The 26897-nt window shown below is 36.4% G+C and overlaps 1 protein-coding gene and 1 long non-coding RNA gene across 11 annotated transcripts in view; one reads left to right on the top strand and one right to left on the bottom strand.

Annotated features, from left to right (window-relative positions):
* LOC123692144 (SH3 and multiple ankyrin repeat domains protein 3) overlaps positions 1-22159 on the top strand; it is a 156323-nt gene extending 134164 nt beyond the window's left edge. For 4 of the 10 annotated variants that reach the window (XM_045636829.1, XM_045636828.1, XM_045636830.1 and 1 more), the window contains 19 exons: positions 5779-6098; positions 6447-6641; positions 6827-6893; positions 7304-7537; positions 7881-8051; positions 8681-8802; positions 9743-9843; positions 10455-10659; positions 11756-11861; positions 12057-12170; positions 12744-12836; positions 13202-13297; positions 13710-13839; positions 14484-14613; positions 16292-16436; positions 17285-17427; positions 18059-18157; positions 18551-18675; positions 19093-22159. In XM_045636829.1, the coding sequence (XP_045492785.1) occupies positions 5779-6098; positions 6447-6641; positions 6827-6893; positions 7304-7537; positions 7881-8051; positions 8681-8802; positions 9743-9843; positions 10455-10659; positions 11756-11861; positions 12057-12170; positions 12744-12836; positions 13202-13297; positions 13710-13839; positions 14484-14613; positions 16292-16436; positions 17285-17427; positions 18059-18157; positions 18551-18675; positions 19093-19657 (3161 nt within the window). In that variant the 3' untranslated portion in view covers positions 19658-22159. Of the gene's footprint in view, positions 1-5778; positions 6099-6446; positions 6642-6826; positions 6894-7303; positions 7538-7880; positions 8052-8680; positions 8803-9742; positions 9844-10454; positions 10660-11755; positions 11862-12056; positions 12171-12743; positions 12837-13201; positions 13298-13709; positions 13840-14483; positions 14614-16291; positions 16437-17284; positions 17428-18058; positions 18158-18550; positions 18676-18753; positions 18842-19092 lie in introns of all 10 variants that reach the window. The other 6 variants (XM_045636834.1, XM_045636833.1, XM_045636836.1 and 3 more) reach the window with 5 other exon arrangements.
* On the bottom strand, positions 292-5374 carry LOC123692150. Its single transcript, XR_006751493.1, has 2 exons — positions 3474-5374; positions 292-3393 (listed from the first exon to the last, which is right to left on the bottom strand). It is a non-coding gene; the product is annotated as an uncharacterized LOC123692150 (long non-coding RNA).
* Positions 22160-26897: the final 4738 nt, after the last annotated feature.

The raw sequence follows: 26897 nt of genomic DNA, 5'->3' as shown, positions 1-26897 counted from the left end.
TAACTTACACACTATTGTTTAAATGATAAATACCCTCTTTATAGAGCCATTTATAGTAATAACACACTTATGTATTCAGTAATAAAATTGACATTTCCGTGTTGCAAGCAGTCGGTTTACATTGTGAATCGTATCAATTAAACCGTGTATAATCCGAGATTGATGCTCTAACCTTGAAAGCGACTGTACACAATTCTATGCAAATGCATTTTTAATCGGTATATTTCTAAAGATTCTGGCTTTGTTCATAATTTATGAGCCACGTATAATTAAATGGTTAAACGAACTTACCTGTAAGTGAAGTTCTACCATAATTATACGAAGCTCCTTGTCTGAGACGGTTTTTACTATGGTAGTCTACGCTTTCATGCTAGTAGCCATCACAATGTATCCAAGCTAAAAAAAAAAAAAAAAACAAAAACACGACAATATCCGGAACGCAACTGTCAAACTTCATTACTTTTAAAGCAAGAAGTTTCATGAACAACTCAGACTTGGTCAGAGGTGGGTAGGGTGGGAACAGGTACCGTCTCAGACAAGGAGCTTCGTATAATTATGGTAGAACTTCACTTACAGGTAAGTTCGTTTAACCATTTAATTATACTCTCTCCTTGTCTGAGACGGTTTTTACTATGGTAGATGTTTAAAGATTCATGAGTTGTGAATGAAACCATTTATAATAAATCAAATTTATTACAAAATATTACAAATATTCTTATAACTAGAAACAAGTTTTTCTTAAATATTTGTACTGATAGGATGCGATTACAAATAGTATCAGAGAAAGATAAAGGATCTTCTATTATAGGCCTATTGTAAAACCTAGCAAATACAGAAGAATCTCTAGACCATCCAACGGTCTTACGAATAAGGTCTATGCTAAGACCCAGATTCACACAATACAGATTTTATCCATGACTTATTGTTTGAGATGAAGCCTTTTTATATGGTTTTTTAAATGTTAAAATCAGGTGATTAATGTTTTGCCTTAAGTTTTCTGTGGCATTTAAATAAATTTTTATGATTTCTACCGGGCAAATTTCTTTTTCCGTAAACGACTTCAAATGTAACATTGGTTGAACTGAATTTTTATTTGACGTTTTTATAATGTCTGGAATTTTAATTTGAACTCCGCTTTGTGTAAATTTTATATTAGATACTTTTATTAGGGACAGGGTTTGAACCCTATGTCCCGTAGTAAGAGCTAACATTATAACGAATTTCTTAGTAGCCCTTTGTAAGTCCAAATTATCATTAGTATAATTTTTACCTAAATATTCTAATACTAAGCCCGGGTCCCAAGTCATATTATATTTTGGTTTAGGTGGTGTCATTTTAAGCAAACCTTTTAAGAATCTTATTATTCTATCATCTGCACTAACTTTCAGTCCCATTATTAATGTAATAGCTGATTTAGTGGTATTAAGGGTACCATATGAGGCACCTGATACAAATGATATGAATGATATGAATGACCTGATATAAATGGGACTGAAGTTTGAAAAGGATCTAATTTAAACCTATTACAAAAACTCCACCATAATTTAAGAGAGCTATCATATTGTTTGATATTATTGCTTGGGTTCGAAAATTAACATTTTACCAACTAGAAGACATTGTAACATGGGGAACCAGGCTTGGGATTTCCATAAAAGAAATACCAAGATACCTTCTGCTTTATCAGATTGTATTTTTCTAATGCATTTTAAAACTAATGAGAAAGGAGGAAATGCATAAAAAAAAAGATAAATAGAGTATATTTAACAGTAAATGCATCTACAGCAAACGCTTCAGGATCTTGTTTCCATGAGACAAACTTCTTACATTTGTTATTAATTCTAGAGGCAAATAAATCGATTTCTGGGCAGCCAAATTGTTGTACAATTTCATCATTAGTTTATTTTTCTTGATTCAAAGTCAGCTTCAAAATTTTCTTTTGAATTTATTCTCTCGCAATATTGCCAAAAGATCTTAGCCATTTCGTTTAAATGAGGAAATTGAACACCACCCATTTTGTTAATATATGTTACTGCTGTAGGTAGTGTTATCCACTCTGAGTAAGATTTCACAATGACTTAGGTCTTTAGTAAAACATTGAAGTCCTAGATAAGCTGCCTTAATTTGTAAGAAATTGATATGGTTTTGCCTCTCAGTGGAGGACCATGAACCTGAAGCTCGCTCTGTACCACAAGCTGCTCCCCAGCCAGTGGTAGAAGCATCTGTCTGAATTTCTAGAGAAAAATTATAATTTTGAATCGGGTTAGATCTATCTATGTACTTTGTCCACCATTCCAATTCAGAAGTAACTATTTTTGATAATTTCATTTTTTCATCATAATTGTTCTCCTTTTTAATTAAAGCAAGATATCTCTCCCTTTCTAGAAGTTTTGTATATACCCATGAATAGGGTATAGCTGGACAAACTGTAGTAAATTTTCCTAACAGTTAAGAAAATTTCCTTATTTTACAAGACCTAATTCTCTTAAAATAATTAACTTTTTCTATTATAGATAATTGTTTTTCTAGAGGTACTGATAATGACATTGATCTTGAATCTATAATTATGCCCAGGTAAGTACATGTCTCTTTTGGTGTGAAAATACTCTTTTCAAAGTTAATGATAAAACCTAGATCTTGAAACAAAGTGCACGAAATCTCCATATCCTTCCTACATAGTTCTTTTGATGAGTTAAAATATATTATGTATATCGTCTAAGTAAGATGTCAGGGCAATATTTTTAACATTAAGGTAAGTACATATTGGTTTCATAAGTTTTGTGAATACAAAAGGAGCTGTGCATAAACCCAAAAGGTAAGCAGTTAAATTCATACAACTTATTGTCAAATTTAAACCTCAAAAACTTTTTTGATTCATTTGAAATAGCCACACTAAAGTATGCATCCTTCAAATCTAATTTTGCCATATACCAGTATTGAGTAATTAATTTACATGCTGTTCTTATGTCTTCTAATTTGAAATGACATGTATCAATGTATTGATTTAATTCTTTTAAATTCAATATAAACATGAATGTACCATTTGGTTTTGGAATTACAAATATTGGTGATATAAACTGGCCCACTACATATTCACATTGATATATAGCACCTAAATTTATTAATTTTTCTATTCCCGATTAAATAATTTCTTTTTCTTTGTTAGACCAAGACTGATGGGGTCCTGTATGCTCTGGAGGGAAAAAATTAAGTGGGATATTGTATCCCTGAACCCATTGTAAGATTACCGGGTCATTGGTAATTTTTAACCAGTTATGAGAAAAATATTTCAGTTTACTGGCATGTACCTCTAGTATCGGCGATATTTGTCTCGGGGTTGTCGGCTGGAGCTTGGGCTTGAAGTACTTCTGCGGCAAATTTAGCAGAGTCGTTTAGCTGCATGACAATTTCTTTAGTATTAATATTGCCCTTAAGGACACAGGTAAGTGCCTTACCTAATGCCAACATTGTTTTACCTATTAACGCCTGACAGAAAACTATTCGTTTGTCTTGCCTCTTACTGGCTTCATTCATAGCAGCTGCTATCGCTTCAGTCAAGACAGGCGGTACAGCTGCCATAAAATTTGTTGGCGAGGGGTATTTTGTTGTTAAATTTTCTCTGGCCTCTTTTCCAAGTCCCTGATGAATGATGTTTGTCCACCGTTCTGTCAGCTGCTGCTTTATCTCCCCGCCAACAATGTTTTCCTTCTCACCTTCCTTGCCCAGGGCTAACAGAAGCTCCTCTGGGATATCTTCGACTGTAAATAATATTTAAAAAAAAAATGTTATTCATTTCTCATACTACTATATGATTTTATTTATTTAGGAAACAAACATTTCTGTCAGGCTGTGGTTGTAGATTGTTTTGGTAATGTCTTTTGTAACTGTAAGAATAAAATGTCTATCCGCTAGGTGATAGCGCTGAAATGTATATATCTGACACTGTCTATCCGCTAGGTGATAGCGCTAAGTCAAAAATTAGTATTGGGCCTGTACACTAGTTTAATAAGTACTAAATCTACCACAGTTATCCAGTCGTTTGAAGTAGTAAAGTAAGAATAAAATGTCTATCCGCTAGGTGATAGCGCTAAAATGTAAGTATATATCTGACACTGTCTATCCGCTAGGTGATAGCGCTGAAATGTAAGTATATATCTGACACTGTCTATCCGCTAGGTGATAGCGCTGAAATGTAAGTATATATCTGACACTGTCTATCCGCTAGGTGATAGCGCTGAAATGTATATAACTGACATTGTCTACTTGCTAGTGGTAGTGCTAAGTCAAAAATTAGTATTGGGCCTGTACACTAGTTTAATAGGTACTAAATCTACCACAGTTATCCAGTCGTTTGAAGTAGGAAAGTAAGAATAAAATGTCCATCCGCTAGGTGATAGCGCTGAAATGTAAGTATATATCTGACACTGTCTATCCACTAGGTGATAGCGCTGAAATGTATATAACTGACATTGTCTACTTGCTAGTGGTAGCGCTAAGTCAAAAATTAGTATTGGGCCTGTACACTAGTTTAATAGGTACTAAGTCTACCACAGTTATCCAGTCGTTTGAAGTAGGTAGGATGATTTGGTTAAACAATATTACCTGTCCAGTCTTCAGTACATTCAACAGGAGAAGGAGGAGGAGTCCCTGAACTTGACTCTCTGTCTCTATCAGTTCTGCCTTCACATTTCTTCAATCTTCTTTCCAGTTTTTTTTAATTTCTTCCACAAATCTTCATGGAAATAGGAATCTGATCTTTTTCTTTTCCCCATTTTCACTTCACAATTTTAAGACAGTGATTTTTGCAACGCAAACACAAGAGAGAATAAACACGCGCGAACCGTAGGTACAATGAGAAAGATTTTTCAGGAAACGGAAATGACTAGTGTACGAATTTAGCGAACCTAACAAAAAAACCGCTTTTTCGTTTAGAAAAACACTCATGTCATGTTGACATGTACAAACAGGTTGCAATGCCTAAACATAACATAAACATAACCTCTAAACCGGTTCATACACAATATTTTATGATATTCTTTGATAAAACAACGTTAATATCTTGGTTTGACTACCAAAAACACATTTATATGCAATGTATCACTTACCCCTTGAACGTTAGTAAGAATTCAATCCATTTATGTACCTTTAATGCACTCGTCATTGTGAGATTTCCTTTGCATTTATAAGCTTGTAGCACTTGATTTAGCCAACTATTTATTCAATTTCCAGTGAAACATGATATTAAAACTTAGTATTAGTAATTAATACACGTGTTTTTAAATGAAATTTTCATTTTTATAAAATGAAACAAAATTTTACTGTGACGGCTTGCGCACAAAAAAACGTAATGAAGTTTGACAGTTGCGTTCCGGATATTGTCGTGTTTTTGTTTTTTTTTTTTTTTTTAGCTTGGATACATTGTGATGGCTACTAGCATGAAAGCGTAGACTACCATAGTAAAAACCGTCTCAGACAAGGAGAGAGTATAATTTACATGTGTCTATTTATATTTTAACAAAATTTTGCCTTATATAATAAGTAGATATGTATTTATTCATTTTATAGATTTTTTATGAGTAAGATTTTGTTAAAGTTAAACCGGTTTTAGAGAATCAAATATAAGATGAATGTTAAAATAAAACTTATAAAAAATAAACTTAAATAATAGTTCACTTGTTATTCTCTTTTAGCTTATTTATAAATTATAATATAAACTAATATTTATGTTTCTTGTATTTCTCTACCTACGCATACTCATAATATACCAACTTCTCATTCCAGAAACACCTCTATCAATAGCGGCCGGCCTAAAAACTCCCGCCAAAATTCTAATAGCGCTGGTCAATGGCGGCGCTCTCCTGGACTATCGGACTAAAGATGGCAGCACCGCCATGCACCGAGCCGTCGAAAAGAACTCTCTAGAAGCTGTCAAAACGCTCCTAGAACTTGGCGCGTCACCGAATTACAAAGATGGCAAGGGACTCACGCCCTTATATCTGTCCGTGACGAACAAAACCGATCCATTATTGTGTGAAACGTTACTACATGATCATGCTACGATTGGAGCTACTGATTTACAAGGGTGGCAGGAAGTTCATCAGGTACTTGTTTCCTACCTATCTTTCTCTTAGTAACTCAGGCCCCGGAACCACAGACACAATAGAAAATCTGTTGTGTCTGGGACCGATCGGGCCGCTTGGGGCTCAATGGGTTAAATGTACACAAATCTCACCAATGTCTCTGCTATAAAGTTACTACCACTATAAAATATACATTTCAATCTGCAATTTAAATTTGGAATGAAAATTTAAGTTTTTTAAATTTAAACCTTGGCATTATTCATTTACCTATTTTCTGTTCTAGCAATAAGAGTAGGTATTATAAATGGCATCTTCACTTCACGATTTACGCATAACATTGTAGTAAAACAAAATATTCGTACATTCCAGGCATGTCGAAACGGTCTGGTCCAGCACTTAGACCACTTGCTGTTCTACGGCGCAGACATGAACAGTCGGAACGCGTCTGGTAATACGCCGCTGCACGTGTGCGCGGTGAACGCGCAGGACTCGTGCGCGCGGCAACTGTTGTTCAGGGGCTGCGATAAGGAATCCTTGAACTTCGCTAATCAGACCCCTTATCAGGTAGGCAGAATGGAAATATGCAGATCTAATAATCTTTGAAATTTTTGGAATATGAAATAGTTTTCTGACGATTATTTTATCAACTACGCATAATTTTCAAAATGAATGGTTATGAACTAACTTTAGAGTTTTAAATGCTGAAAATATTTTGCCTGTTATTATATTTTTAAACATAATACTTCCAGGTTGCTGTAATAGCAGGAAATTTAGAATTAGCTGAAGTTATAAAGAATTACAAAACCGAAGAAGTTGGTGAGTTATACATTCTTTAAATAATATTGCATGGCTTTCACTGGTGCTTCATATTATATTATGTAAGTTTTAGACATTAAGAATTAGGTTTTATTATTGATATAAATTACTTTTTATATTTGTAAATATTTTAGTAATAGATTTAGTATATTTATTTAATTTATATGCTTTATAATGGGGTGTATTACTGTGTAATAATTTATTTATGAAATATAAGCATTTAATAGAATTTATAATTTATTCATACGTTTCTTGCATGCCATCATTCATCAATCGGAATATATCATTGCTTTTCATAACGGTGATGGTTGTATATATCGAATGGCTAGATATGGGGGCGCGCGTATATATGGCAGGTATATGTGGGGGGGTGTTGTGTGCGATCGGGGGCTATAGAGCGCGGGTTGCAGTGCCGTTCCGCGGGCCGCCGCGCTACAACCCGCGGCGCCGCTCGGCGTGGGGCTGGTGGGCCGGCGACCGCTCGTCGCTGGCGAGCAGCGCGCGCCTGCCGCCCGAGCTGGACGCGCTGCTGCGCGCGCCCGCCGCGCCCTCGCCCTGCAGCGACCGCCCCTTCTCCTCCGCCTCCTCCAGCCTCAGCGACGCCAGCCACCCCAGCCACGAGGACGACGCCAGCACCGTCACGGGTGAGCCGCAACCATCACCCGCACTCCCCGCACACCGTACACACCGCACACGTCATCGCATGTCTCTAGTTCTCACCGTTCGCTTCGCTTCGAACGAGGACGAGCCGAGAGTTTTAGATCTTTGTTGTGCTCTCAGTGTTGCCCCGTTTAATTTATGCGGCACGTGAACGTTAGATGTCTCATTTTGTAAATTAACAATCCAATTAATCTAAATCTGTGTGTCGGTGTTTTTTTTTCATAATTCCTTTTTTTCAATTCAAACCTAACCTTAAAGTCACAACTCAAAACTAACCTTTAAAAAATGTTGAACCCAAACGCGTTGCTATCGAGCGGCTGTCGACAGATAAGAGCCTGGGCGACACGAGCGACATCATCTCGGACTCGAGCGGCGTGGGCACGAGCACGTCGGACACGACCACGTGCTCGCTGCAGCCCGCCACGCTCGTGTGCCTGCAGGCGTACGAGCCCGCCGCGCCCGGGCATGTGCGACTCACGCAGGGGGATATCATAGAAGGTGTGTGGTGGAAATAATTAATGAAATTGGTTATTTTTGCAGATTTTTACAAGGCAAAGTCAAAACAAACAAAAATTGAAAACTTTATAACTGGATCTTAAAACATACAAATTTACCATTTATAAATAATTATATAACATTTAAAATTATAAATTTACAATAAATTTAAATTATAAATTTACAATAAGATATTTATGGTTTTACGTGTAATTTGAAAAATTAATTTTTATTTTATCTGATGACACTTTTTCAGATTCTTTTCCTTTATGCTAAGGCAGCGATATTTTAAGGCATACTAACAACCATTGTGATTAATGTCATAAACATTCACAAGTAAATAAAAAACATCATTAATGATTAATGACACATATAATTATTACACAAGGTATTTTATGAATCAAGTCATGTCGTATTAACTTTAAAATTTGTCCATTTTTTATGAATATACACAATTTACAGCATTTCAATACAAATTACAATGCTTAAAACCTCTTTGTATGTTTTAAAACTGTATTTTTTCCTGAGCGACTGTTGATTGTGTAGTTACCAAACTATAAAGAATGTCGTTTCTATACAAAATTTTGTTAATCAAAAATTATGTAACCTACATAATATATAACATTTTCCAGTAACGGGTTCAACAGACGAGGGCTACCTAGAAGGCCGCGTGCGCGGGTCGGGCGCGAGCGGGCTGTTCCCCGCGCATTGCGTGCAAGAAGTGAGACTACGACATAATGCGCATTTGCATCAGGTGCGTTATATACATAATATTTATTATACAAATAGTGTTTGATTTTTTTTATTAGGTACTCGTAAATTGAAAAAAATATTTCATTGTAGTAACTCAGGCCCCGGAACCACAGACACAATAGAAAATCTATTGTGTCTGGGACCGATCGGGCCGCTTGGGGCTCAATGGGTTTAAGAACAAATAAAGACTGCGTGAATTGCCACACATGTTATTAAGCTATTGCATAGCTTCTATCGCGGGCCTTGAGCGCGGGGACCGAATCCAGAAATTGCGTAACGAAAAACCTCACGCTCCTCACTCCGACGGGCGCAGGTGTGGCTTGAAGGCATAGCATGCAATAGCTTTACCGCGGCAGTCCCCGAGTGCAACACGTATTTTATTATTTATCTTTTCGGGGACTCATATTGATGGAATTCCACTTATCTCGATGACTTTTAATTATTTTGAGAGCTTTAAAGCGTCTATTCAGCAATTTGGCCCACGGGAAGTGTCTGGGAGTACTGACATCTTATTTTAACAGTATATTTTATAACATATTATGTGAAAATCAACTATGAGAAAATACGTGAAGAAAGTACTGTTTTTATGAACCTTTATCACCTGATATCTGGAAATTGGCTCATTGGCCAAGCTAGCGGATAGACGTACGATGGTAGCACGTACTAACACTATCCAATAACCAACATTTCATCCGTCAGAAAATATATGAGGTCTGAAGGCCCCGGGATCTTGTACTATCTAGTTAATTCCGGACCTCACTGTGTTCTTTAACTTTCCAGATACATATTTGAAATAAAATTTCTTGAATAACATACAATTAACCACTCATCCCCATATAAAATGTCCCCCTATATATTATCTTCAAAAGGTATATAATAAATATTTTATTTTAAACAATATATTAATATGTTTTTCCTAATAAAAACACTTAACCTTTCAGGTAGTTTCATCAGGAACAGTCCATCATTCTCGAGTGAGTGGCCGCCGGGAAGTCGGGCTCAGTAAAACTTACAGCGCCACCGCTCCTAGGGTTAAGAAAACGTAAGTTTATTCATTTTCGTATTATATGAGACAAATATTGGCTGATAACCTCCTGTTTTCACACACATTAGAGAATTACAAAGAAATTTGACTTACGAAGTTTAATGTATATTCTTCACGCACAGAAGTTTAAAACTTATCTAAGTTTTGTTATAGGTTAAAAATTATTAACATGAAATAATATATCTAAGGGCAAATTAGATGAATAAATTATATTCCTTCATATCTATACTAATATTATAAAGCCGAAGAGTTTGTTTGTTTGAATGCGCTAATCTCAGGAACTACAGGTCCGATTTGAAAAATTCTTTCGGTGTTAGATAGCCCATTTATCGAGGAAGAGCTATAGGCTATATATCATTACGCTAAGACCAACATGAGTTGAGCACTGCGGGTAAAACCGCGGCGAACAGCTAGTAACAAATAAAACCTGTTTATAAGTTTCGATCATTAATTTCAATCGTAGGTTATATTTTAGCGTAAACTCAAACTCAAACTCAAACATTTATTTATTCAATTAGACTACTATTTAGTAGCACTTTCGAATCGTCATTACATAAGTATTTTTAACATTTACCACCGATTCGGAAAGAAATTGTACAATATGTCAGGTTGGGCAACACGGAGACGCGCACGGTGGTGCTGCACCGCGCGCGGCGCGGCTTCGGGTTCGTGCTGCGCGGCGCCAAGGCGCAGTCCCCGCTCATGGAGCTGCGCCCGTCCGAGCGCTGCCCCGCGCTGCAGTACCTGGACGACGTGGACGCGGGCGGCGTGGCCGACCGCGCGGGGCTGCGCAAGGGGGACTTCCTGCTCGCAGTGAGACTCCATTTCATCATTATTATAATAAGAAAATATTAAAAAAAAATTAACCTCTATACCATCAATATTATTATAAGAAAATATTTAAAAAAAAATTAACCTCTATACCATCAATATTATTATAAGAAAATATTAAAAAAAAATTATTAAAATAAAATAATAAAAAGTAAATGGTAGTCTGGAAGAGATCGCTGCCTAGCGACAAGGCCGCCATTTGTACATACTTGCATCTGTTTGTTCTATTTCTGTGTTTTATGTTAATCTTGTGTTTGTGCAATAAAGTATTATCTATCTATCTATCTATCTAAAAAAGAGTGTGTGTAGTTATGTACACGCGTTAGAAGTTATACTTCTTTGGCGTATAGAAAAAAAATACTAGAATATACAACTTGAACATGATTATCAATTTTCATACCACCTAGAACTATCTTCATTCTGTTAAATTTAGGTGTCGGTGTGCGCGCGCATCACACAATTCACTGTCATCATTTTTCTCCATCGCGCCTAAAGAAGTTAACTTCAATAAAATCTTTATATTTTTACCAAAACATTATACCTTACATAACTATGTACTCATAATCTTAAACTAGAAGAGCTCTGTACCTCTGTAGCTCTGTAGCCAGCGGTTCTCTTTACAAGTAAATACATTTTTAATGTGAAAGCAAAACCAAAATTCAGTTTATTTATAAAAATTAACTATGTACTACAGTTGAACAAAGCAGATAAAAAGAGAAAATTGTAGAGATTTCGACATACATACATAAACACGCTCTTCAATTTTCACTACAATATGCACATCTCAACTCACATGACACACGCTTTAGCCACATAACACTTTATTCATCTGACACTTTAGCCACTATTATCTGCTGGACGTTAAACCCATTTGATATTCCATGCATCTCACTCAGTTTCCAAGAAGACACTTCATCTATCTACCACTATCACTATTTCTATTCACACGATAATCTTTGTTCAATAAAATTTGTTTCACCTTCTTATATTTCAATTTCAAAAAGAATCCTCCATTTCAGTCCAAATTCGTCGAAATTGATAACTATATTCATATTAATAATTTCACATATCCTTACAGATAAACGGCGAAGACGTGTCAGGCGCGTCCCACGAGCACGTGGTAGAACTCATCCGCAGTTCAGGCGCTCTCGTGTCTATGACGGTTGTCTCACTGCATTCTCACGGTTAGTTATTTCTCAATGCACGTTTCAATGTTACTCGATTTTGAGTCATGTTCCAATTGTTTTAGCACTTCATCACATTACCACTAAGTGTACATCGACATTAATTTTTGGCCCTGCGACGAAATTTCTTAGGTTACAATTTGCGTACATAAAACGTAAAAAAATGTGGTAGTGATACGTGAATTATCTTCGCAGCGGGTGTTGGTGAGGTGAACAATACATGCACAGTGCCGACCAGCAAGTCGCAGGGTCAACTGTCCACCAGCGGCCGGCCTTACGCCGCAACACTACCACGAAAAGCTGCTGGTGGTATGTAACATTCATGTCAGACGATATTTCATCGTAGTAGATGTCTAACGATGCATAGTTTATTTTAAGATTCATCGTAGTAAATGTCTGTTTTACCGGATTCATAGTTTTTTTTTTTTTTTTTCGATATGGTTTTTCTCTACATCCGACTCGAAGGACCATTTTTGATGATAGTACCGTGTAAAATGTATTATTAGTGTTTTTGCATGCCGTTTTAGATTAGTGTATTCTGCGTTCTATATATTTAAGTTATTATAGATTACAATATGTACCTACTTAAAGTATATAAAAAATAAAAACAAAGAATATATTGCACGTGTAGCAATGAACTTGGGCACAAAAACGCATATTTTGCATAAAATATTTATCCAAAGAATCAATCAAATAATAATTGTCTTATTACCTTGCTTTTGCACGCAGAAATATTCATTTAATATAATGTTGAGATATGTATGTAATAGAAAGAAAACATACCGCTTTGGCAAAAAAAAATTCTATTCTAAAAAGTTTTCCGAACATTTATAATTAGCATGTACGAATGAACTTTCTCATGTTTGTTTGTATGTATGTCAGGCCGCAGCCCCGCACCGGCGCCTCCACGGCGTGACCCGCGAACTACATTGAGCGTGGGAAGAGCAAGAGCCAAATCTATGGTCGCTGGACTCGGTATGAACAACGTTGTTTTCTTTTTTAATTTTACTTATATTTATTTTGTCCCTATTTTTATGTGAAATCATTTTTAAATTTACATTTTGCTGAAAAATTCTTATTTTTATCAAAACCATTAGCTCTACTAAAATAAGTGTTCAGTGTGTCTTATAAAGTTAAAAATATATTATCTTTACTCGATGGTTAAATACTAAATACTTGTATTATAAATTATGTATTTTGGTTTTCACATAACCATAAATCAAGGAATTATATCGTTGACCATGTGTTCTCCTACTTAATGTATATTTAGGGAAGTTTGATCATTATCCATAAGCATTATGTTTTTGGTATATACTTATTGTAATTTTCTCGATTTACAGAAAACGGTGGCGAAAAAGAAGAAACGTGTGAACCACTTAGTGTCGCTGGAAAATCATCATCTGCTGAATCCGTGCAATTACATCCTGGTAGTAATAGTAAGTTAGTTTTTTGTTAATTTGATACATTTTTTTTAAGCTATTGCATAGCTTCTATCGCGGGCCTTGAGCGCGGGGACCGAATCCAGAAATTTCGTAACGAAAAAACCTCACGCTCCCCACTCCGACGGGCGGAGGTGTGGCTTGAAGGCATAGCATGCAATAGCTTTACCGCGGCAGTCCCCGAGTGCCACACGTCGTTTTTTTCAGTTATCTAAAGATCTATCAAGATTTAAAAAACTTAAAAGGCAATACTGAAGTGAAGTTAACACAATACTATCACAAATTCTTGTGTTTCAAAAGAATTTATGGTAAACAATGTTACAAGATATTTTTATTCAGAATTTTGTAACAAACAATCTTCAGAGACATTTTAAACCAAATTTTACTATAAACTTACTTAACATTCCAGACGGCACACCTTGTCTCGGTACCCCGGTAGCCCCTCGGACGGCAAGCATCCGACAGCGCCCGGCCTCCTCACGCATCACAGCCGCAGAGCTGGAAGAGCTGTTCCAGAGACAGGCGGATGCTGATGCTACGTATGTTGATTCAGTATTTAATTTTGAACAGCTATATTTTATAGTGAACAACTTAGCGTAAGAACAAGTGATAACTGCGTTAAAAACATCCGACTTCAAACTTGCACTTGCAACATTTATAAATACAGACAAAATTGCTCATAAAATAAAAACTACTGGGCCTATCCGAATAAAATTTTGATGGGACCAATTCGACACCATCCCGCATCGAACAAATCGTAAAAAGAATCACGTAAATCGGTTCAGAAACCTCGGAGTAATCGGTGGTACATACATAAAAAAATACATACCGGCCGAATTGATAACCTCCTCCTTTTTTTTTGAAGTCGGTTAAAAATCGGCATAGATAGTATGGTATGGTAGTACGTGATAGTGTCACTTACGTTCAAAACTGAAACTTAAAAGCCATAGCATTTTAGTATAATATATATTGTAATTGTATATCCATACAGTTCTAAATAAATGAGACATATACGATAAGCCTCTTACAGCCAATTTCCTTTATACACAGTACACACGGATATCGCCACAGATAATTACTTCTTTAATTTGTGGTCCTCTTTAAGTGACTTGAAAAGGTGAATGAGGTTCTCAATAATGTATGTAAAAAATATTTTTTCCAAAAAATTTTTTTTTTATTTCAGCGGTGGCAGCGGTGGCATGATGACTCGCAGCGCATTTCAAGATGGCAGTGGGTCACCCGCAGCATCACCCGCACGTCTCGCTTCACGAGTTTACGCGTCTGTTGCTGATATGAAGCGGGCGCGTGCTAAGGTACACGCACACATACTCACATTCACATAAATGAGTACACGCATGTATATGCACAAGCATATGATAAATATATATGTGTGAACATATGCACTGTTTGTACACACTCGCTCACGCACAAATGCACATACGTACTGCACTAACACAATATGTACAAATGCGTATACACACGCACCAAGAGCGCTAACAAGAAGTACCCTGACATTCACAAATGATCCTATATATAGGTAAACCAGAATCTGATGGCAATTAGGGAAATCAAAATTTTGAGTGTGCAACCCTAGGGAAAATGGACTGAACGATCTTGATACTGCTTATTTTTTATTTTGTCCTCAGTATCATTAGTCACATTACTTAAGTGGACAATACTGTACTTAATAATGAGATATCCACTTAATATTATGTAGGTAGGTACATACTTACATGTATAATATAGGTACAATTATACATATTACTTTTATACAGTATACAGGTAATACATATTATTATTTACACATACCTATATTTGTATATTTATTACCAGTATGCCATGTGAAAATATCGATATAATGATAATGTAGATCAAAACTGCTTATATTTTTTTATTAAATAAAATAAAAATAAAATAAAACTATGTTTATTTTCGTAAGTATTAACAGATACACATTATAAAATTGACTTGGACAGCTTTGACTTGAAGAATAGCCGTATTGGAAACTCCTGTAATAAGTTTATATTCTAATCAACAAACAATATTATAGTTACCTACATATAATATTTTTTTAATTTAAAGTATCAAAACGGGTAAGTCCAATTTACCAATAAAATCTTCAAAATTGAAAATTGTGATGTGTTGGACCCTTCTTCATCGAATGTTTTCTTATCAACAATATAAACAACACATCTCGCTTGTGATCGCAGCGGCATTTTCGACATTTTCGAAGATTTTTTAGACAAAATCCTAAAAATTATTCATCAACTGCAAAAAAGACAAATAATTTGACAACCAATTTGATAGTTGTCAAATAAGTTGCCACATGAAAATCTTTTATTTCATAAATAAAAATATGCCATCAGATTCTGGTAGACCTATAGCTCGTAATATAATAAATGTTACATAATAAATAATAATTACTTATGATAATTTAAAACCTAGTATTTATCTACACTAATATTATAAAGAGGAAAACTTTATTTGTTTGATTGTAATGAATAGGCTCATAAACTACATGACCGATTTTGATGAAATTTGGCACAGATAATCTTTGGACCCTCAGAGAGAACATATGTATAGGCTACCTTTTATTGCGAAATATGTACTACGGGCGAAGCCGGGGCGGACCGCTAGTTATGTATAAAATTGAGACGTCATTTTCAATCAATTTCATCTGGTGTGTGCAATAAAGTATTCATTCATTCATATATCATATTTTTTGTTACTTTCTGAACTAACTGGAAAACAGTAAAAAAATTTTTTTTATCCATACTAATATTATTAATGCGAAAGTAACTCTGTCTGTCTGTCTGTTACTCAATCACGCCTAAATTACTGAACCAATTTGCATGAAATTTGGCATGGAGATATTTTGATACCCGAGAAAGGACATAGGCATTCTATTGCGAAATATGTACCACGGGCAAAGCCGGGGCGGACCGGAGTGACTAATAATTTTACTAACATATCGTTACACATAACTTGCAGCTATGGAGCAAATCGGCGAGCACGAGCACGTGCCCGGCCGCAGACGGCGCCCCGCTGCGGCGCGAGTTCCACTCCACGCCCGACCTCGCCGCCGCGCTCGCTGCTGCGCCCACGCGCACGCGCTCCAGTCTCGACCTGCACCATGGTACATACACACAGACACATAATAATAATAAATAAATATTTACAGGACAATTTTTTACACACGACACGATCTGATCCCATACTAAGCTTTCGCTTGTGTTATGGAAACCAGATGGCTGATAAACATACATATATAATTTTTAAATAAATACTTATATAGATATTCAACACCCAGACACAGATCAAACATCTATGTTCATCACACAAATATTTGCCCCGGGTGGGAATCGAACCCACGACCTCTGGCTTGGAAGGCAGGGCTACTACCAACCAAGCCAATCGGTCAGTCCAAATCTGAAAGAATAGAATAAATCGCTCTGGCGGGTCACGAGTGGCTGACTGGTCAGGCATCCGCGTGAAAGGATGCAGGTTCGAGTCCCGCCTCGTGATCGAATTTTTTATATTCTTTATAAATTTATAATATACACACATCAACAAGAGATATTTGATATTGCATCAAATATCTCAAAATCTATGGAGAATTTTGTGATATTTTAAACGGAAGAATTATAGCTCATTTTAAGGTCTTTAATAAAAATGAAAAATATTTCATATTTTTTTTTAATTTTCATTAAAAATGTAAATTTTTCTCACTACGGTAGAAATTTGGATTATAAAGATCTTCATTTTTCGTCAGAAAACTATAAATTTTGACTAAAATGTCCATTTTTTTTCCAAAAATGTAATTTCAAATCTGTGTTTCAAATAATAATCAGTGTTGTCAAAATTGACATTATTCTACCGACAATCTCGGTAATTTTTACTTAAAATTGAATATGTATATCTTATTGCGGTAAGATCCTGTGTTCTTCGGAAGTGTTCTTAGAATATGTATGTTTTTATCCTTAGAGGGCGCAGTCCCCCCACCACCCACAGGCCCAGCACCGCAGCCACAACACAACGCGGTGACGTCCACGTTCCGTCCCGCCGCGCCCGCCAAGCTGTACGCCGCGCCGCAGGACCTCGCGCCCGTTGCCTACCGACACCCTGAGGTGTGCACACACACACACACACACACACACACATACATTCTCATAAATGTGTGCACGCATACATACATGCACATGCAAGTTGCGCGTAAATATACTCACACAAACGCACTGTCTGTAAACACTCACGCTCTAATGCACATATGCACTGCACCTACACAAGTATGCGTACACACTCGCACCCAAACTGACGCATATCGTTCGACGACTGAATCGTTATGCAGTATCAAGGTACCCGCATAAACCCATGTGTACACACACATAGTGGCACAAAATCAGCGTCTAGCGACACCTTGAGGCGCGCACAGATACATGCACAAATCTTTGTGCGCACGTCACACATGCAGACAATATTATCGTCATGCATATAATACACATACAGATTCACTAGCAAAACAATGCCAAAAGTGTCGTTACAACTTTTGGTCCTAATTCCGTCTATTTCCCTTTCGCAACGCGCGATAAGGTACTTCGTTTCAAAAAATAAAGCAACATTTCCAAATATAACCAACCTATTTGCCAAACTAACTCAGCTGAATTTCTGTTAATTCCTTAACAAAATCTCTTCCCAATCCATTATATAAATCCAATCAAAAAGCAACCCTATCTCAAGTGCCTACGTTTCAATTTCCAGCAAAGTGTTCGCGGTCGCACGTGGTCGCGCACGATGTCTGCGGACAGCTCGCACCAGTACGCGCAGCCTATTGCCATACACAAGACGTTTGCGAGACAGGTATGAAGATAAACTTACTTCTTATGTATTTTTGAAGTGAAACTTCTTTATCGGGGTTGGAAAATTTTTTTGTGTTACATTTTTTCGTTATGCGTGACATTTTTCCGTTACGCGCCATCTTTTTCTTATCCCTACCACGCGTGATTCGACGTATTTCTGTAAGGTTGCATATTGTTAATAATTTTTTGAAAAATAAGGTCATAAAGAAGTTTCACTTCTTACGTGTGTACACTAGTACACCCAAGCATTTTTTTGTTTGTTTTTACCTTAGAACTTTTGATGGGATGATTTTTTTTTATTCATAAAATAATTATTAACATAACATAATATTATACTTTAATAGATAACAATAAAGTACATAAATAAAGTTCATAAAATAATTATTATTTTCAGAATTCGACACCAGCGCCTCCCATCCCCGAGCCAGACTACAGCATGTCGGAATCTGATGAAGAAGAACACAAACACAAGGTCGAACCCACTGCCGTCGCGGAAACTAGCGCCAATAGCAATACAAGGTAAATAATTTTATGTTTTTGAGCTTTTATTTGATAATTTGAGAATTTATTTATAGTGTTTTTTATACATTTTTCCAGGATGCCCATGTTTTCCCTTGCTTCAATTTGTATCGAAAATGACGAGGAGATTTACAATTATTTATAATTTGTCAATATATCGATAAAGGTACTATTGCAAGTTTATCGCCGGGGGATGCTTATGTATTATTGTGAAATAAATATTGTTTTTGTCATACATCATTTATATTACACATTGTGGGTGTTATTATCATAGTGTCCTTTTGTGTTTTCATTGTCATTATTTCTTATATGTGATACACAACGGGATAATGTTCGTTTCGTTTACGCCGCTGATACTTGTTTCTTCACCATAAATGAACACTGGTATTACTAATATCTATTCTATGCCTATTCCAGCGGCAGCAGCTCGGGCTCGGGCACGATGCAGCACTCGTTCTCGGTGGACGAGATCCAGAAGATCCGCACGCGGCTGAAGGCGTCCCGCTCGTGCGGCGACGAGCTGGGCGGCGAGCGGGACGACGGCGACAACTCGTCGTCCGGCGTGTCGTCCGACCAGGAGGCGCAGGCCCGCCCGCGCCGCGACAAGGTGTCCTTCTGCAGCTCCGTCACCGTCAAGTCGGGCAACGACGTCATCAGCACGGAGCCCGTGCACTCGTCGTCCGAGAGCCTCGCGCCGCCGCCCATGCAGCGCCACAACTCGCTGACGCGCAAGCGGGCCACTGCGGCCTTAGTGCGGGGGGTCGCCCGCGGCCGGTCGGCGGCCGAGCGGCTGGGCGTGGACGTGGCGCGCGCGCCCGGCCGGCGCTGCGCCGTGTCGCTGGCCGAGCTGCCGCCGCCGCCCGAGGAGCCGGCCGAGGCGCTGCCCGCGCTGCCCGCGCTGCCCGTGCTGGCGCCGCCGCCGCAGTTCAGCGACCGCGTGCGCGTCGTCGCCGCGCTGCCCAAGCTCTCGCACCCCATGTAGGCGCCCGACCGCCTGCACCGCCCCGCGCCCCGCGCCCCGCGCCCCGCGCCCCGCGCCCCGCGACCCGCGACCCGCCGCACTATCATGTTCTAGAACGTTCTGGAATGTGAAACTTCCCTGTGCGATTTTAGACCGACCATCTGGACCGCCCCGCCGCACTCTGTAATGTTCTAGAAAGTTCTGGAACGTGAAGATTCACTACGTGATTCTGGGATATACTATTTACGTATTGACCTTGTCTTGTTTTATAATATAACAAAATGTGTAAAAGACTTTTATTATTCGAATGAAAAGCGATAATCATTCAATGGTCACTGAAATATTTAAATTATCTAAGTTCATAATATTATGTAAAAAACACTATACAGAAAGATATAAATGATATACGTAATACATAGTATATTCTAGAATTATAAACTTAGCGGAATAAATAGCCCAAAATAACAATTTCGCCATTCCTATGTGTAAAAAATGTGAGGGCAAAAGGCGAATTTATACATCCATTTGATGTAAAATATTTCGACGTACTCAAATGTGAGGAAATAAATCAACAAAACTATTGTAACACACGAGTGTGAATCGCGTTAGACATTTAATAATTTGATGAACGTAGATTTTGTATAGGAAATTTAGAACAGTTCAATTATTAAATGTCTTCGACCAGTGTTGAGGAAACTTAAATCTTCAAAGGTATACACAGTTTTTCAAACTAAAGAAACAGCTACTAAGGATTGTTCTTCAATCTACGTTTTTTAAATTAAACTTTCCCAACACTGGGACAGACGTCTCCACACCCGAATCTTCTGGTGCCAAATTTTAAGCGCTCCATTACAGGACGCTATCGATTTTTCACAATTTTTCATAATATGCACTGATTTAATGAATACGTGAGCTACGTTTGCTAGGTGTCGTTCTTATGAACTAGTTTAGTGTTCGCGGGACCTAGGCCCTAGCTCGTCCCGCGAACGAGAAGCGATACTTTTTTGTAATCAAATGACTAAATGAAACCAAAGATTTATAGTATTTATTGTTGAGGAGTTAACATTGATATAGTCGAAACTAATTTTTATACATTCCCTCGTAACTAGTGTAACGCCGCGCCGATTCGGTTGAACCCGTTATTTATTCGTAGCGAGCGACGGCCGTTCCCTTATTTATGTTCGTTATAAATATCATAAATGTATATTTAATTTCTTCTACAACCGTGTGCCATCGCGTCTTTGATGTTTTAAATATTTTTATATATATTTGTAAATATTTAACGAGAGCTACGATATCAGTCGAGAGCGGACGAGCGTCAGACAAAAAGTATCCGGCCATCAAAATATATTGAAATTGAGAAATATAAGCACGATGATATATTAGAGAGTCCTATTGCGTGAGACGCGGCGCGTTTGTATTCCGATGCTTTATCCGTTCCATTGTATTATACATGTTTATATTTACCGCGTATTGCTTTCGCCCGCCACAGAGCCGCTCGTGCGTGTAGATGTAGCCCAACGAAATATTTAGACCGTCGATATTAGTTTTTATATGAGTATTAAAACGAGTTAGACTGCATTTTTAGATCGTCTACGTTAACGTGTTGAGTCAATTTTCGCAACGAAAATTTACAAAACTGTTACTCATTTCTTAGGTGCAATTTCATTCTCGAGAAGCGTATACCAAATTCGTTATTTAGCAAATTGATTTGGTGAAGCCGATCTCGCTCCCTATCGATACGACTATTTTATATTTTTTAGCGTTTCAATATAATTTTCAGTTTTCAATGTTTGCAATGTTAAGTATTTGATTTTGTTCGTTAAAATGTGGGGAATTGCGGTATACTTGATGCATAGAGTTGGGTACAGATGAATATGGTTTTTTTATAAAACTATTGACTTTTGTAACACAAATGGGAATTGATGCCGCGAAATGATTTTCCTTAGATCATTTGGAACTTACTTTATCTGTACTCAACTTTACTCAGCTGAAGCACGAGTCGTTTGAAACGTAGCGGGTCGTAGAACCCTATTGTATTAGCACAATTATGTTTTATTATTGGTGTATTATTGAGTTATTCTTCTTGTCATTAATTTAAGTTGTATAAATATATTGTCTACTTAAGGCATAGATAGGTAGTGGTAATTATATTAGGGCAATATTTGATGATTATAGAGTAAACGGAGTGACGAACGGCAGACCTGCTATTCGATGTTACGTTACGTTTATAATCAGTTTTAAATTTCTTAAAAAATCTATAAAACACGATTTTATAAATACAATTGTATAAGGAATAATTTCGAAAAAAATGTTTATTTTAATCAATTATTATTGTTTGTATTCGATTTTAAATGTGATTGTTATGTTATCATTCCATTATTATTAAGTTTTGCCGAATGGCGGGCCAGCCGTTGTTTTGTATAATATTTACCAATTGTTATTATTTCATTTGAATCTCAGTAACGGACGTGTAACTACAACTTGGTATACTTTCAAATGAAAATAAATGTTTCATCACTATTTTTGTGTTTCATTTTCAACATAATATCTTATGTTCTCATTTTAATGCAAGTATAAATGAGTTTAAGAGTACCCCATGTACATATAATGTACATGCATTTATATCAAATGAGCTAATGATCAATCTAATATCTCAAATTATTTTAGTGTAAACTTGCGCCTTCTTTCGTTGTTCTTAGTGCGTTCGAAAAGATTATATGCAATGTTCTAATACTGAACAATACTGATTACGAGTTTGCGATTACACTAAAAGATCACGAAAGAATGCTCTTGCTCTATTTCTTTGTTCGTTTGATGTAAGTGCACAGTAAAACCACAAAACATACTGTGGGTATATCGCAGCACATTTCATGGTGTCGTTTAATTTCCGGCTTGAATACATAATAATATACTTTAGTACACATACATACACATATTCATATACAGGGTGTAATCGTGAAGTGTGTACAGGCGATTATTCCGTAACTTTTACAGATATCAAAAAACATTAAACTGATATTGAAAGTTCTATACCTAATAAATAAAATGACAATAATAGCTTTTTAAAAATAAAACTAAAAATATCAAAAAATGTTACATGAAACGCTCCCATATGATAAAACAAAGCAATAAAAGTTAAAAAGGAATCTGCTACACTTACAACCATGGACTTTTTCACTATTCCAAACAGTAGGGAGGCAAAATGCATGCGACGTCGATTTTCCATATTCAAAGTCTTTGCTTTGTTTATTAAATAAGGTGAAATATGACTTCTAGGTGGTATTTGCCAGGAAAATCGAACACATGCATTCTGCACCCGCTGAATCGCTTACTTCGTTCTAGTTAATAGAAGGTAACCATACATAATATCTCCATAATTGGAGAGAATCAATTGTATCACACAGACGCATCCTAATGTCCAAACTTACATACCTTTTCAGGCGATATAGTACCTTCAGACGATAGAAACAGCTTGAAACTATTTTACTGATATGCCTTTCAGATCTTAAACCCTCGACAAATATGATTCCGAGCTTAGATTATGGATTGGTCTCCGCGCGCGCGCTACGACTAGATACCGCTCCACCTAAAAACTCCGCTAGGAGTACTAGTGTTCTGTGCCTAAAAACAATAACTCCGTGAGTGCGGCAACTCAGTTCTGTAGTGTGTGTAAGGCGATTTGTAAGGACGCTAGTGTGTGTGAAGAATTGTACTGCCAGCTACATAAATTTTACCCCATAAATGGGAAATGGGCTATCTTGGAAAGAAGTTTGAAAAATATTTTTATTTCATTTTGGCCTTGCCGGGAATCGAACCCATGAACATGTGACTCAAATCCACTTGCGATGCCACTATACTATCACAAAGGTTTTTTAAAAGTAAAAAAGTGGTAATAAAAAAAATAACATATATATGAGTCAGTTAAACAAGGTTAAACAGAAATAAATTATTGTCATTATCATTTTTTTTGTAATATGCGTTAGTAATAGTATTGAAAAAAAAAAACATTATGAATAAAATAAGTTCAAATTAAAAGTGTGTTTTTGGGATATGCAGTACGGCAACACTAAATGGCGTCGTATTTTCGTAAACAACATTTTCAAAGTACAGGTGAAATATTGAATAATACGATTATTCCTGATGGTACGTAATCCCAGTGTCTTTCTTATTATTTGTTGTATTTTTTTTAAACAGTTTTATGGCACAAACAGGCATTTTACTTCAGGTTTTGTCCAAAATCTTTAGAAACTATCGGTACGCCCTCTCCACACAATGCTTGTGACACGACTGGCTCGGGTACGCCGATTTCGGCGTAGTTTTAGTTGCCGCATTTTTCGAGTACGCCGGCGGTATCTAGTCGTAGCGCGCGCGGAGACCAATCCTTAATCTAAGATTCCGAGGTTTCGAACCTTCATAACGCGCTGTAAGACAACAGCGTATTGAGGGAGCTATAAATGGGACGCCATTTATAGCTCCCTCAATACGCTGTTGTTTGTCAAGCTTTCCGATCTGTTGTTTATAATTTTACTAGCTTACCGCCCGCGGCTTTGCCCGCTTTGCCTAAAACCTAATAAATTATATACTAAAACCTTCTTGAATAACTCTATCTATTAAAAAAACGAATCAAAATCCTTTGCGTAGTTTTAAAGATTTAAGCTTACAAAGGGACGTAGCGACAGAGAAAGCGACTTTGTTTTATTGGTACGGGAGCTAGCAACGTTTAAAAAAAAGTCATTTTAGTATAGTTGGGTTTTTGATATACTGTTTCTCTTGCTATTTCGGTTAGAGTCCGGGCTGTCTGGCTGGCCGCAGTGGTTGCGTTTATTAGTGCGCATCTTATCTGCACAGGAAAATATCCCTAATTTAAAGTCATTTTTTAACGCGTAATTTTTAATATTTTGCCTTTAGATAGATCCATCAGACATAATTTTTTTATTGCAAGACGTTTTTTTCGTTGTAAAATAGGTGCCATACGCAATTTTTATTTCAAAATAACTAAAATGTCATCGAAATAAGTGAAATTACATCAACATGAGTCCGCTTAAAAGGTAAGTAATAACTTTATTATTTATATTATATTATCCTTTTTTAATACTTATATTGAATAATTAGTAAACTAATATTTTTAATAGATGGTTTCATATTTATTACACTTTTGGGTATAAATATGAATTTGATGATATTTGTATTTTCTAGTGTTTGATTTTACGCGAGTATTATACATTTTGAAATTAAAGACTTGGGAAAATAATACAATGAATAAATCGCGTTTAAAATCCGTTAAAAAGTCTTTAATTTCTTGATGATATTTGGTTTTTATCAAGTTTACATTAACGTCCTATTTGAGGTTCGTTGAGAAAAAGGAGGCGATACGGTAGATTGTTGCAAAAAAACTGTAAATAGTAAAATGAATATTATATATAGTATAAGTAACACAGTGATTACTTATCCTTCACTGGGACTCATGTTGATGGAATTTCACTTATTTCGATGATATTTTAATTATTTTGAAATAAAAATTGCGTCTGGCACCTATTTAACAACGAAAAACACGTCTTGCAATAAAAAATGTATGTCTAATGGATCTATCTAAAAGCAAACGATTAAAAATTACGCGTTAAAAAATGACTTTAAATTAAGGATATTTTCCTGTGCAGATAAGATGCGCACTAATAAACGCAACCACTGCGGCCAGCCAGACAGCCCGGACTGTAACCGAAATAGCAAGAGGAACAGCATATCAAAGAACCAACTATACTAAAATGCTCACTTGTCAACGTTGCTACCTCCTAGAATATATACTATGTAGTGTGTACGTAATTTTCAAGTACCAATTCAATATTATATTTCACACATCATACAATTAAATGGGTACAGAATAAAACACCTCATAAATTTCAAAATTTTATTCAGTCAAAAATGAAACTTACACCTAACTACGAAGTTATCTTACGGAATGTAAACAATTTAGAGCCTTAAAGATAACAGTGAGGCTTTACTTGGACGGATACATAATCACAGTAATTTTACAGTATTATTTTTAACTAGTTTAATACTTTTTACAACACAGTTGTAACACTTACTTATACATTTTTAAATGTAAAATTACAGATTTATAGAAAAGAAACAATTCACATAAACTAATAGCATCAATACATATAATAAAATTCTAGAAAAGTCGTATCTGTACAATCAAAATATATAAAAAAAAATTAGCAGGTGCTATTATTAAATCGATCCCAAACCCAAAACTGTAGTTAAAAAATTTTTTGTCTGTTTGTCTGTTTGTCGGTTTGTCTGTTTGTCTGTATGTTCGTGCACGCTAATCTCAGAAACGGCTTATCCGATTAAGATGCGGTTTTCACTAATATATTGTGGTAATCTTCATTTAACATTTAGTGTTTATTTCATGTCAATCGGTTCGTAAATAAAAAAGTTATGACCATTTAAGTATTCACGGCGAACATTTGCTAAGGCATTCTATACACTGTACGATAAAACGTAAGTTATCTGTTACAATTATTATTCCTGTAAATGTCCAAGTGTACTCGAGCTCGAGCCCGCGGCGCCGCTGGAATTCCGCGGAATTCCAGCGGCGCCGCGGGCATCCGCGCGACTCGTTCGAGTTTCTCATGCGATAATAAGTATTATAGTAATGAAAATAAAGTTAAAATTCATATGGCACTGAAACTGCGCTCCGCTTCGCTGCGCTTCGACGCTCTTTTGGTGTGAGTTGACCCTAAATAATTATTTTACAAACTTCCCGACGATCTTTAAAATTAAGTACCATATATGTATTTTGATAATGAGGTATATTATGATAATGTTGGCATGGCAGCCCCGATGACTTTGTTTTTTTTTAATAAATATTTAAAATGGTATTTATTTTTAAAAATCTTCGGGAAGTTTGTGAAATTATTTATTCCTTTTTCTATGTATGCACTTTTCTTCGTAGCGCTGTTTTTTTTTTATTTAATTTTTATTGCACGGTCTAAACGGTTTAGTTACTACCTACAGGCGTGAGACAGGATTCAGGAAAGATCTGATTTGGATTTTGTGCTGGATTTGATAAAAACTGAGTATCGATTAAGCTGATCAGTTGCTGCACGATACATAGTTAAAAACATCCATACAAGGAAGGAAGGAAAAGAAATTTGCTCCCCTCCCCCCTGGTGCCTAAAAATAATATGACATAATTTAAAAGAAATTTTACGTAGAAAATTAATAAGGCATTTTTTTAGTATTGTTTAGCTCAGTT

This window comes from Colias croceus, chromosome 5, assembly GCF_905220415.1.
Source record: "Colias croceus chromosome 5, ilColCroc2.1".
NCBI classification, from domain to species: Eukaryota; Metazoa; Arthropoda; class Insecta; order Lepidoptera; family Pieridae; genus Colias; species Colias croceus.
The sequence above is the reverse complement of the archived record's forward strand: the minus strand, read 5'-3'. Positions and strand labels throughout refer to the sequence as shown.